General features: G+C 42.4%; 1 protein-coding gene across 1 annotated transcript; it reads left to right on the plus strand.

Moving 5' to 3' along the window:
- The first annotated feature begins 344 nt into the window (after nucleotides 1–344).
- LOC106609430 (uncharacterized) lies at nucleotides 345–9,236 on the plus strand. The gene is made up of 23 exons (XM_014208264.2): nucleotides 345–717; nucleotides 1,229–1,431; nucleotides 1,640–1,744; nucleotides 2,020–2,115; nucleotides 2,222–2,332; nucleotides 2,483–2,606; nucleotides 2,769–3,162; nucleotides 3,296–3,363; nucleotides 3,457–3,709; nucleotides 3,848–4,008; nucleotides 4,243–4,465; nucleotides 4,642–4,811; nucleotides 5,038–5,287; nucleotides 5,402–5,544; nucleotides 5,733–5,994; nucleotides 6,147–6,268; nucleotides 6,347–6,581; nucleotides 6,708–6,853; nucleotides 7,015–7,261; nucleotides 7,512–7,648; nucleotides 7,757–8,000; nucleotides 8,213–8,361; nucleotides 8,455–9,236. Exons 1-23 carry the CDS (start codon nucleotides 687–689, stop codon nucleotides 8,700–8,702), a joined length of 4,122 nt encoding a protein of 1,373 aa, XP_014063739.1. The 5' UTR covers nucleotides 345–686; the 3' UTR covers nucleotides 8,703–9,236.
- The last annotated feature ends 3,835 nt before the right edge of the window (nucleotides 9,237–13,071 follow it).

The following is a 13,071-nucleotide window of genomic DNA, read 5'->3' on the forward strand; positions in this document are numbered from 1 at the left end:
GGTCTGTTTCGCAAGCGTTCCCTGAAGTCTGGCAATGTTGCTGTGGCTACACCCTTCCTCCTCAGTTGTGATGGAAGAAAAACGAAATTTGGGGAAAAGGCCAAAGCAAAGACAGTAAATACAGTATCACCGAGTTTGTAAATGGAGACACTCCACCGTCCTCGAGTGTCATGGGTGTAATTCACACACACAACTGATTGTTTAAAGGGGATTAGTCATATATGGATAAATATGGATATATGGATAATTATATGGCTGTTTTGGCCTATATCTCCATAGGCCTTAAAATCAACCCGGAAGTGGCGGTGACTCCGCCTAGTGGCCTTCATTAGCAAAATCGGGCTATTGTGGTTCTCCACAACCAATGGGGGAAATCAGGCTTCATGTGATCCGGACTAAAGCGGATTAGACCAGAATCTTTGTTTTCGGTCATCCAGGTTCAAACTGAGAGAAGCAGTCTCTCCTAATATTTCTGAATCATTTATGCGCGCAAAGATATCTAATTCGTCCTGCAGAATGATTATGATAATTCTGCACATTTGTTATTAGAAATACATCCACATTTGACCAAGACAGCGTCAGAGCATTTTGGTTTGCGTTGATACTACTACCACAAGCTAAATAACATTGTTATTTAGATATATTTGCGACGCTGTCGGATATTTTTTGAAAATTGGAAACAAGCAATGGAAAGAAGCCGTACAGAAAATTACAAAGGTGCGTGACTTTATTGAAATAATGATTTTCTTTCACCACCTGGTCAGTGTTTGGCCTACGTTTCTTATACACATGTGTTTGCGATCATTGCTTTATATACAACGTGTATATAGTGGAACTTTCCGAGTTTCCTCGTGCCGACCTGAATGCAGCATTATAGAGTTGAGTCTGTAATGAATCTGCATGCTGGTGCCATCCTCGTGAACGTTTATCCTGCTGCTCATATTTAGTTTAGACTATGTGCAATTTTTAAAGGCAAACATTAAGATTCACTAAACACAGAGGCTCACTACTAATTAATATTCTCAAATTACAGTATAAGCATGGGGTGCCTAAATAAATAATGTGGCATTGTTTTTGTCTTGAAGGGCCAGTAGAGGGCTCCCTTACACTAATGTTGGCCAGTCAGTCCTATGACGTAATGTCTTTGAAACAGCAAATACCCAATGAGCTGGTAGATCTTAGGAGTGTTTTTAATGTGTGAGTATAATTATTTCTCTCTGTCTCACAGATCCCCTTCTATCAATTTCTTATTTACGGCTTTTGGCCCCACCCCTGCAACTTCTGTCAGCTGCTATGTGGCAAGTTGTGCAGAAAGGACTTGTCATGCATTATGGGATGCTGGAGGTGTTTGTCACCTCGATGACAGAGATGGTTCCAGAGCTGCTGAGTTACCGGCAGAGGGCCCAACTCATCCTGGGACTGAGAGCCAGGGTTAGCATGTGTGTGCATGTGTGTCTGCAGATGGATTTGTTTAGTGACTGAAATGTAGTTTATTTTTGTACATTTAGCTATTGCTAACAACCGTATTAGTTCCCTCCAGTCTGTTGAACAGTGGTTGATAGTTAAACCAGTAGCGCATTGGTGATAGCATATCCAGAGCGCAGATGATAGCATTGAAATACTTTTTTTGTGACCATAGCTGGTTCTGGAGTTGTGTCGTGGTGATCACCAAGTCGACCCTGAGACCATCCAGCCCCACCTGGACAGAATCAAAGCTTCCATTACTACACCCAGGGACCACTGTGTGGGTGATTTACTATGCACATTAACCCACAGGTGGCTGGTGGCACCTTAATTGGGGAGAACGGGCTCATAGTAATGTCTGCAATGGCATAAATTGAATTGTATCAAACACATGGTTTCCATGTGTTATACCCTTCCATTCACTCTATTCCAGCAATTATTATGAGCCGTTCTCCCCTCAGCAGCCTCCTGTGCATAAAATACATTTAATCAATAGGAAGAAATACACACATAGTTTTGGTAATTCATCTCCCGTGGTGTGTGTGCATGTTAAAGGTGACTGATGCACAAGTAGAAGATTCCGGGGCCAATTTCTTGGAGCTGGTCCAAACCCTTCTGCAAGACCCAGATGTGAAAGAGCACTTCTTCCTGGTGAGATGATGACACACTCCCTCATTTTCTCTCCCTCTCTCTCTCCTTCCCCCCTCTCACTCACGGTTCCATTTTTTTCTATGTCTATGTCTTCTAACCCCCCCAGGAGGTGTTCCCAGTACAGTACGGCCAGAAGTATGACACAGCACTGGAGATTCTCCTGTGGGAGTTCCTCTCCAGACTGGAGAAGCTGCTGCCTGTACCAGACTTTGCGCAGGTGCTACCATTGAACTCAACATTGTATTTCACATACGCACCTTGACTATTGCCTTCAGTTAGCCTTCAGAATACAGCATGTATTCTATTAAAATTTAACCTACCACTGCTAATGACCTACCACTGCTAATGACTAAGGGCTCTTTCTCAGATGGTGTCATGGCTTGATGGAGCCCCCTCAGTTCTGGATGAGTGTTTGCAATCAGCGACTCCGCCAGAGGAGATGAAGGCTTTAATTGAACATCACAGAAATCTTGGACACGTTGACGTAAAAGGTAAGGCTGGCTTAGTAGATAATTATTACTGATGAGTCATGATCTTTGCTACTGTATCACTTTGCTTTGATTGTTAGAATTATAAATGTATTATTTGACTGTAGCTAAACGGGTGGGAAGTCGCAGTGATTTACTGAACCTCTCATTCTCTATTTCTCTCAGACACTTGCTCTTTACCTATGGACGACTGCATCCTCTCCTCTCTGTCCCTCCCTCCAGTCACGAAACTGGGGACTACTGCTGACAAACATACTCAAAAACACTCTGATTGCCTGCAAGAGGCCACACCAATCTCAAACCATCCAAATAAAGAAGAGATTATTGAGATTCCCATTGACCAATCAAATCTGGAGACTGGCAAGAGGAGGATATCTGAGAGAACAAGACAGAAACGAAATGAACAGAGGGACAGAATTGAAACGGATGAAATTGTGGAGGAGGGAACGTCATTTTCGGCCAATGAGAGTAGGAGAGGGCAGGCTCTGCCCTCGAAGAGGAAAATGAGCGACAGTTCGGAGGTTCCCCGGAAACGACAAGCAGATTCACCTCTGTTTCAGTAAGAACTGATATTGAAGTAGCTCGTATTGGTGTCTCCCTGCATGCCTTTGATTCCATTCTATTTTAATTTTTTTTGGGGGGGGGGGAATTTCAATCTGCTTTATGTACATTGCTGTGTTCCTCTTTTACAGGGATTCTCCAGTGAATATCGAATCTTCTAGTGAATCTCCTCTCATCTCGATATGGGGAGAATACACAGGTGTGGAATCTCTGTTCATTCTGAATGAAATGTGAAATACAGTACATGGTAAAAGAAAATGCATAACAGTTTTACTTACCCTTTTGTGTGAAGAACCCCAAGGTGCTGCCTATCCCATGACGACTGACACCAAAGTCCCTTGGTCGGATGATGAGACTCGAAACCTCATAGACATTTGGGGAAAAGACTCTGTGCAGCGAGTTCTGAAAGGCTGTGTCAAAAATCGCCACGTGTTCACTCTCATTTCCAAAAACATGTCTGAGAGAGGCTACATGAGAACTGTAGAGCAGTGTCAGACCAGGATCAAACGATTGAAGAACAGCTTTCGTCAGTCTCTCCAGCAGAAGTGAGTACACTACAGAAAAACATCTGCAATATATATATATAATTTATTATTATTATTATATATTTTTGTTTGTTATTGACAATATCCCTGGAATGTGCTTGTCTATATTCTCACACTGAAACCATTCCCTATATACAGAGTGGAGTGTAAATTTTATGACCAGCTAGAGCGAATACTTGGGAATGTGTCCCCCTTAACGGTTCCTGAGGTCACCTATGATGTTGAAGAGGTGACAGATGACCAGCTAGAAGACACTGATGATTGGGAGTTCCCTGGCCACTCTGGTCTAGAAGAGATGGGTATGGTCCGATTGTGCCTTTCTTGGTAAATCACATAATATTGGCTCTTGGGAAAGGGACTAATGTGTGTTGGCATGCAGCATGTTGCCCACCACTTTATAAAGAGGTCAAACTGCTTGAATGTTAATACAGCTGATTTTACATTTGGAATGTGCAATGTGATTCATCTAAATCAATCAAATGATTAATAATCAGTGATCAATGCTCTTGTGTTTGTCTTGATTTCCACTGAAGGAACCAGAAGTGTTCCCTGGACAGACTTGGAGACCCTCACCCTAATCAACATATGGGGAGATGACAAAATGCAGAGGGAATTGAGGGGTATGCATAGAAATGGGCACCTTTTTGCTGTGATATCCCAAAAGATGTCTGCCCAGGGCTTTATCCGGACTGCAGAGCAGTGCCAGACGAGGGTTAAAAGACTGAAACGGAGTTTCCGACAGTGCTACGAGAACAAGTATGTCAGTTATAGTTTAACAATCATTTTCTTTGTGCATTGGGAGTCCCATAGGGATCTATGCTCGGGCCTTTACATTCTTGTTTGATATCCTGTGATGGCTTACATTTTGTCTATTTGAGCCAGAAAAATGATTTGTTTTGAAAATGTGCTTTGTTTTCTTTCCCCAAACGCAGCATGAAAGGCAGAGAGCAAGTAGAATGCAAATTCTATGACCTACTGGAGAGAATACTGGGGAATGAGCTTCCCTCATACGTGGAGGTGTCAGAAAACTGTCTTGACATGGAGTCTAGAGAAGCATGGTCAGCAGACAATGAGTGCTCTGTTTACTCTTCCCAGGAGAGGGGTATGGTCACATTCTCTCTACTGGTTAACCAGTTCCTCTTTCACTAGTAAACTATAATAAGATCAACTTGAAGGACTGGGAAGAAACTCAACATAGTATATCTGACTCATTCTTTGATATCTGTTGGACGAAGTCAGCAAGGTTTTAGGGATAAGGGTGAGTGGATGGTTTGGGATTGGGCCAATCTTTCTCACACACTCTTTCCCTTTGACTCTGATCCACCCAGAGGCTGTAGTGGGCGTGCCAGAGGACAGGAAGAAGATCCCCTGGGTGGACGGCGAGACGGTGATCCTCCTGGAGCTCTGGGGAGACGACACTGTGCAGCAGAACCTGAAGCGCTGTCCGCACAACGGTCACATATACTCAGAGATTTCAGAAAAGCTCAACATCCGTGGTTATCACAGAACTGCAGAGCAGTGCCACACCAGGATAAAGCGATTGAAAGCCAGCTATCGGCAGTGCCAGGAAACCATCAGGTAGCCATTGCATTTCAGCTTCTATTATTGATACATTTGTCATGTTGCTAATGTGAATTGGATTACAGATTTTATTTTAATTTTGCAATCTCTCTCTACCTGTGCTCTTCCTAGTTCATCTGGATCTGAGCAGGTTGATTTTAAGTTCTACAATATTTTAGATCAAATACTTGAGAGGCAGCCTCCCTCTACCAGCACAGTGGTGACAGACTTGACCAATGACATATCAGAGGAATCAAACAGTGACTCACTTCAAGGTAAGAGTTCAGCTCATTTCAAACTATGCAAACTTTCTAATTACACCCTGCATGGCTATGTCAGATTGAACCCTGTTTGTTATGTATTTAACTACTGGTTCTACTGTAGGTGCCGTCCCCTCAACACAAGTTCCTTTGCCAAGTCTAAACAGGGACACTTTCATGTTATTGGGCTGTTTTGTATTTAGAGTGTACAGAAGTGGACAACTACACCACTTCTGAGAGGATCACACCAGGCTCATGGTCGGATCCTGAGACCCTGGCCCTCATTGACATCTGGGGGGAGGACGAGGTTCAGAGGGTGCTGAGAGACTTTGTCCACAACGGCCCGGTCTACATGGACATATCAGAAAAGATGCATGACCAAGGGTACTCCAAGACCCCAGAGCAGTGTCGTTGGAAAGTCAAGTCCATGAGGAACAACTTCCGTCAGTGCTACGACAGGAAAAAGTATGTGTGTACAAAACAGGTTTAAATTGGACCCTTTATGTTGATTTTCATTTGCAGAAACATACAAATAAGTGTACTCTAACCTAACCCATAGCCACAATTCTGCATCTCATTTTTTTAAAATGGCTTCCTTTTCTCTCTGCTGTTCTCAGATGTGGAAGAAAGGGAGTGGAATACAAGTTCTACAATCAGTTGGAGCGAATACTTGCCCATGAAGCGGCCTCCATTGATGAGTATGATGAAAGAGACGATCAAACAGTAGACCAGGACACAGGTACGGTGGTAATACAGACAGTTATCTGTTTACACTGAAGACACTGGATGTTTCCAATGTATATGTCTCCCGGAGCAGGTGCTGATAGGATGAGACACACCCCATGGTCAGAGCCAGAGACGCTGGCCCTCATTGAGCTGTGGGGGAACGAGGAGGTCCAGGCGAGCCTCCGAGGTTGCGTCCGCAACGGGCACATTTTCGCCGACATAGCAGAGAAGCTGGCCACCATTGGGCACTTCAAAACGGCTGAGCAGTGCCACTCGAGGGTTAAGCGGCTGAGGAAAACCTACCGACGTTGTCTCCACAGCAGGACGTAAGTGCAAAGCACAGATTATTTGTGGGTAAGGCGAGTCATGGTGCCTAAATTGGGACCTGTTACAAATGAACCCTTCACCTCCCACTGTTCTCCACCTCCCTCTACCTCTGGTCGTACCTATAGAAACGGAGGGGAGCCCTTACTCTTCAGATACTACAGGTTCCTGGAGCCGGTGCTAGGCAACGACACGCTCTCCCTCGATGCAGAGATTGTTGATTTGTGCGACGACTTCAATCCAGATCCCACTGAGGAAGCAGATCAGGAAATGGGTATGGTGCCTCCTCATTATCCTTACCTTCGAAGTCTAATGTAATTAGTGCCAACAGTTATTTGTCTTGGTCAGGTCAAATCAGGACCCTAGTCATAATCAATCTTCAAAAATGTACTTAGTAGCCACCTAAAGCCTCCCAAAAACATATTTTTTTTGAAGGCCAGGGCTCAGTCAGTTACGCTGTGGCGGAGTCCAGCAGAAAGATGCCCTGGTCCGATCGGGAGACCCAGGCTCTGCTGGAGGTCTGGGGTGAGGACCATGTGCAGCTCTCCCTCCGCGGCTGCTTGAAGAACAGACATGTGTTTGAATACATCTCACGGAGGATGACGGCCCAGGGGTTCATCAGGACGGCTGAGCAGTGCCACACCCGCATCAAGCGACTCAAGGCCAGCTTCCACCATGACAAGTGAATGCAAAGGATTTAGAACTACCATTTCATGTCTAGTCATTTACTTTATAAATTACACCACATCATCGGATATAAATTGATGCAATATCTTTAAGTCAACAAATCAATGCTTTACTTAATTTCATCACCTTAGTCAACAATGTAATTGCAGTCTTGTTTTTATCACTGTTATTGTTACGTAGTACATGTGGTCAGAGGATATGATGATTCAACTGAAATTAAATAGTCTAATCTTCCCTTTCCTCAGAAGGGAATGTAAGTTCTACGACCAGATGGAGGAGATTTTCTCGAGGGAGCTAAACGTTGACAGTTTGGCCGAAGATTCGTTAGACAATGAGGAAGCTGCTGTCTGGGAGTCTACACTTGAAGTTGACCAAAGGAAAGGTAAAGCAAAGCCATACCATACCTTTTAAATGTTCAATGAGTTGTCTTATTTCAACTAACCCCCTTCCCATTGTAAACAATGTGTTCATTGGGTGTCTTTGTCTTCAGCTAGCCGTCCTTTAACTGACGGCTCCAAGTTCCCCTGGAGCGACAGTGAGACCCAGGTCCTCCTCAGTATTTGGGGGAGTGACGAGGTCCAGGAGGATCTGAAGGGCTGCACCAAAAACAGACACATTTTCACTGAGATCTCTCAGGCCATGGCCAACGAGGGCTACCTGAGGACAGCCGAACAGTGCCAGTCTAGAGTGAAGCGGCTAAAGGCCAACTTCCGCCAGTTCTGTGAGAGCAAACAGTAAGCCATGGGGGATAAGATATGGATATGAAGTTGATGACCACTATTTATAAATGTGAATTGATTATGAAGTCTCCATACTGATGGAACAGTTGTATATTCATGGTCAGAGGTTTGCCATGCTCATGTTAGATAAGCAAAGCTCATTAACTAACCAGATATGAGGAATAAGCATTGCGTCAACAACCAAATGTTATGTTCTATTTTCCCAGGATTGGAGGGGAAAGAGTGGAGTGCAAATTCTACGATCAGTTTGTGCAAATATTCGGGAACAAGTATCTATCCTGTGACTCTCTGGCTGAGGAATCGAACGGCGCCACAGACATGGGAGAGGTCCCAGGTGGCCAAGTCCAAGAAACAGGTAAGGAAACAATCTCCAAATCTCTGTACAGTAAATACTGTTTTTATGTTATTCTATCAATGTTGGGCCTTCGTTTTTTTTTTTTTTTTTCAGTCTCTCCAGAATCAGGCAGCTGTCCATCACCATGGGAACTAGATCTCCCCTGGAGCATTGAGGAGACTGAAGCCCTCCTTGACATATGGGGCAGTGACAGAATCCAAGAGGACCTGAGGGGAAACACTGAAATGGAACACATTTATACAGAGATCGCTCAAATGATGGCTGACCAGGGCTTCATGAAAACAGCAGAGCAGTGCCAGACAAGGGCGACGCAACTGAACCTGAGTATTATTCCAATCTGACGACGAGGAAGCATTAGGGTTATCTGAAGACAGTTTTGTAGAGCCACAGGAGAGATGCAATGACTCAACAATGACTTCTGGCAAAGAGGTGTATAAACAATTACAATGACCTGTGTCTCCTGCCTTGTTTTCGGAGAAGTACTGTATTCTATCAAAGAGGCAGTGTTGCTATGTTGGATATTGCTGAAGAGATTCAACATCCATCCCACTTTTACTGTCGGAAACCAGACACGTATTTAACCTTTTGTATCGGTGCTTAAATCTAAGTGTAATGGACTATCAATGTTTTTTGGCATGTATTTTACTTTAAGTGCACATGTGTTGTGACATAAGGACCTATTCACTGAACTTAACAAAGCAAGATATTTTAAAGGGATTGGATTGAGTGAATCTGACATTCTGAACATTACATTTTTTCACTATTATTTGCCAAACAAAAGGCTATGTATTTGTATTTTATGTAAATGTGTGTTTTAGCGGGCTTTTAGGCCTTTTTTCAAGTGAACCAATTTAGATTAAATTCCTTTGGGTGGGGTTTGGCTACTGTATAATTTCTGTTACTGTGCTATATTTTTCTCTCAGTGTGTTTTAACATCTATCTAGGTTCACCAAAACACTGAGATTTCTGTTGTTACCAGCTCTAACCACTGGGGGGAGAATGAGACCAAATCCTATTTTATCCTCAACAGATTGGCTGTAGCAGAGCCCCACAGTAAGAAGCCACTTGAATTCTAGAAGCACAGGCACCTACGTTTCGCTTACTCATACGTTATTTTTAGATACCACGGTGAGATAGCCTTTGAACCAAATTCTGTTCTCAGCATTCATTGATGGTGTTAGCTTTTCCTCGGAAGATCATTTGCATAGAGAGGAGACTTTGCATTGGCAGCACATGCTTCAGTGCTCTGGTAGTGTTTATAGCCCTGTGAGTTTAATACTTCATGACTGAGAGCTGTCCTTCATAACAACAGAACCCACAACAACCATGACTTTTATCACCATCTTCATCTGGACACTTCCTTCTGCTTTCAAGGTAATATAATTTACAGAAAATTACCCTAACAATATAAAGTCATTATGTTATACAGTACTGGACAAATGAATGAAAAATTACATTCTAAATATACATAGCATCTCTGTTTCAGAGTCCAGAGGCCAGGTCACTGTGTCTCAGACCCCTGCAGTGAAATCTGTTTCAGTGGGTCACTCAGTCAGTCTCAGCTGTAAGACCAGCAGTGCTGTATACAGTAACAGCAATGGACACTATTTGCACTGGTATCAACAGAAACCTGGAGGAGCTCCTGAACTCCTAATATACTGGGCTAAAACCCTTCAGTCTGGGACTCCATCTAGATTCAGTGGTAGTGGATCTGGGAGTGACTTCACTTTGACCATCAGTGGAGTCCAGGCTGAAGATGCAGGAGATTACTACTGTCAGAGTTACCACAGTGGTAATGTGTTCACACAGTGATACAGAGCCGTACAAAAACCTCCCTCAGTCAGACTGCACAGTGACTGTACTGCTACAGCTGGGATGTACCGCAGGTGCTGAGGGGGAAGAGTGACATGGAATACTGATCACTAGAGGAGGTCAACTTTGAAAATGGTTTTCAAGTATCATAGAAATCACACATTCTCCAATGTCGTCATCATCGTCCTAATTATCATCATCATGGTTGTAACTTGTTATATTGGTAATGAACTGAACGTTTGTATATAAAAGTTATTTGTAGATTTGGAAGACAATACCAGTCCATATGCAGAGTAAGATCTGCAGAAGTAAAAAGAAAAGTATCAGCCCCTCAAACCAATTCCCTAGATGAAGTTCACAACCAGTTATTGATGTGATCATCTAGCATGTATTAACCCTTTTCATGAGCTGTTAGAGCTGTGAATGAGACATGATGCTGGACTCAAACATGACACATTTATGTAGAGACATACACTACACACTATTTTCATAAAGTATAATATCCATGTTATCTGTCATTAATTACATGGTGGCATATCTGTATTGTCTCCCTCCCTGAATCCACCATGGAGGTTAAAACCAGTCCACTCCCTCACATCTGGCCCAGTCCAGGGTATTTCACTCAGTAAAACTGTTCAACTGCTAGACTGGTAGCTGTGGGAGTGAAACAGATTTACATAGACAGGGCTGGTTGGTTCTGCTTGTCCCAGAATAGAGCAGCACTGTCACCAGATGTTCACTCTATTCCCAGGGGGTTAGAGGCTGAGAAGACCAGGGAAAATATAATGGAAAAGTGTAGACCACACATTGTTGAAAACCATTGAAAAAATATCTAATTTAATAAAATCATATTAGGAATTAAACATTACAAATATACAGTTGACATCGGAAGTTTACATACACCTTAGCCAAATACATTTAAATACAGTTTTTCACAATTCCTGACATTTAATCCTAGTAAAAATTCCCTGTCTTAGGTCAGTTAGGATCAACACTTTATTTTAAGAATGTCAAATGTCAGAATAATAGTAGAGAGAATGATTTATTTCAGCTTTTATTTCTTTCATCTCATTCCCAGTGGGTCAGAAGTTTACATACACCCCATTAGTATTTGGTAGTGAAGGGGGTTCACCTAGGGGTCATGATAGGGGCTGTACCAAATGTTTGATGTATTATAATAATTGATTATGCTTATGTTGTATTAATAGAAGGGGAGGGGTTATAAGACCCCACCCTCCTTACATTTATAGGGTCCTAGACTACAGATTAACAATACATATTCATTATAGAGGTTTAGAATTGTTCCACAGCTGTTTTCTGGTCTCTTTGCCTCTTATAAAGAGACCCCTCTGAGAAATGTGTGACTGTGAAGACAGAACTCTGCAGGGGAGTGTAAGAGATTAGTTAGATATTCCACTATACATCAACTTGGACATTTACTGCTAAACTGTTAGATAGCTATATAAACAAAAGTTTTAGTGTTGAGTAGGCATTGCTTTGGTCTCATGAGTAAAAGATAATGATGTAGGCAGTGACATCACTCGGGCTGGACTTCGGGTTTATTAAAATAACTTGGGACCTTTTCTTTGATGCAGAACTTACTTGGAAACATGCGTTATGTTCTTGTTGTCAACTTCTGTCTGCAATTGCATTAATAAAGGTTTTTGAATGATTTAATTAAAGATATTGTCATAATGCTAATTTCACCAATGAGCCAATGATTGACAAGGAACAAGGAAACGAACCCCAACATTTGGCGAGCTTGCCAGGAGTGAGTGTTATCCCGGTTGGCGGAGACTCCACACCATGGTGCCAGAGTTTTAAATTAAAAAAGGTAAGCAGACACCCGTTTAATCTAAGTCTGTAATTAATTGGCATTCACTGGTGTGGTTTTCCTCTAACAAGTAAGTGGCACCTCACACAATCTAAAATATAGGCATACACTTTGAATATGACATAGTCAGATTTTAGTTTGGAGAAATTACATAACGAACTATTTGTGAAATGCATGATGTCAATATAGGATGAATGAAATGAAAGCTTGATGGTTTTAATTTTATTTGTTAGAGGCAGTTCAGAGCGACAATTGCCCGGTTTTAATTTTATTTGTTAGAGGTACCCGTTTATCTGAGGCATGCCCTATCTACGGATGGGTGACCGGTATTATTGGATTGTTATTTTGCAGAGGGGGTTTGACGAGGCTATCTGAGGCATGCCCTATCTACGGAGGGGTGACCGGTATTATTGGATTGTTATTTTGCAGAGGTGGTTTGACGAGGCTATCTGAGGCATGCCCTATCTACGGATGGGTGACCGGTATTATTGGATTGTTATTTTGCAGAGGTGGTTTGACGAGGCTATCTGAGGCATGCCCTATCTACGGAGGGGTGGCCGGTTATCAGTTAAATACTAGTTAGTTTTGCAGAGGTGATTCAGCATTAATCACCTCATTTTATTTGTTAAATGGTAATTACCAAGATACTAGTTATTTTTATTATTTTGTAGAGGTACCCAGTGAATGAGTTGAGTTGGTTATGAATAGTGGTAATTTTGTGTGAAATTTACCAAGTGAATGAATTGAGTTGTTTAAGAATAGTGCGTTATATGTTTCATTGTTTGTTTGTCTGTGGATTATGGCAGGGTTTATTGGGTAATGGCCCAATGGTGGAATAAAAAGTTAGGAGTAGGACAGAAATGATTTGAATTAAAGGTTGAACTTATTTGTTAGTGACACTTTCCTTACCACAGGACAGTATTGGAGAAATTTTCATAAAAAGTTATTTTGTGATTTTATCACCACCAGGGGGCACTGGTGTATAACATATTACTATTACTCCACACCCTTAAGATATAACATCAGGAATTAAAGTCTGCCATGCGGTTGTCTCTGTGAGGCCC

This window comes from Salmo salar, chromosome 07, assembly GCF_965601325.2.
Source record: "Salmo salar chromosome 07, fSalSal1, whole genome shotgun sequence".
NCBI lineage: Eukaryota > Metazoa > Chordata > Actinopteri > Salmoniformes > Salmonidae > Salmo > Salmo salar.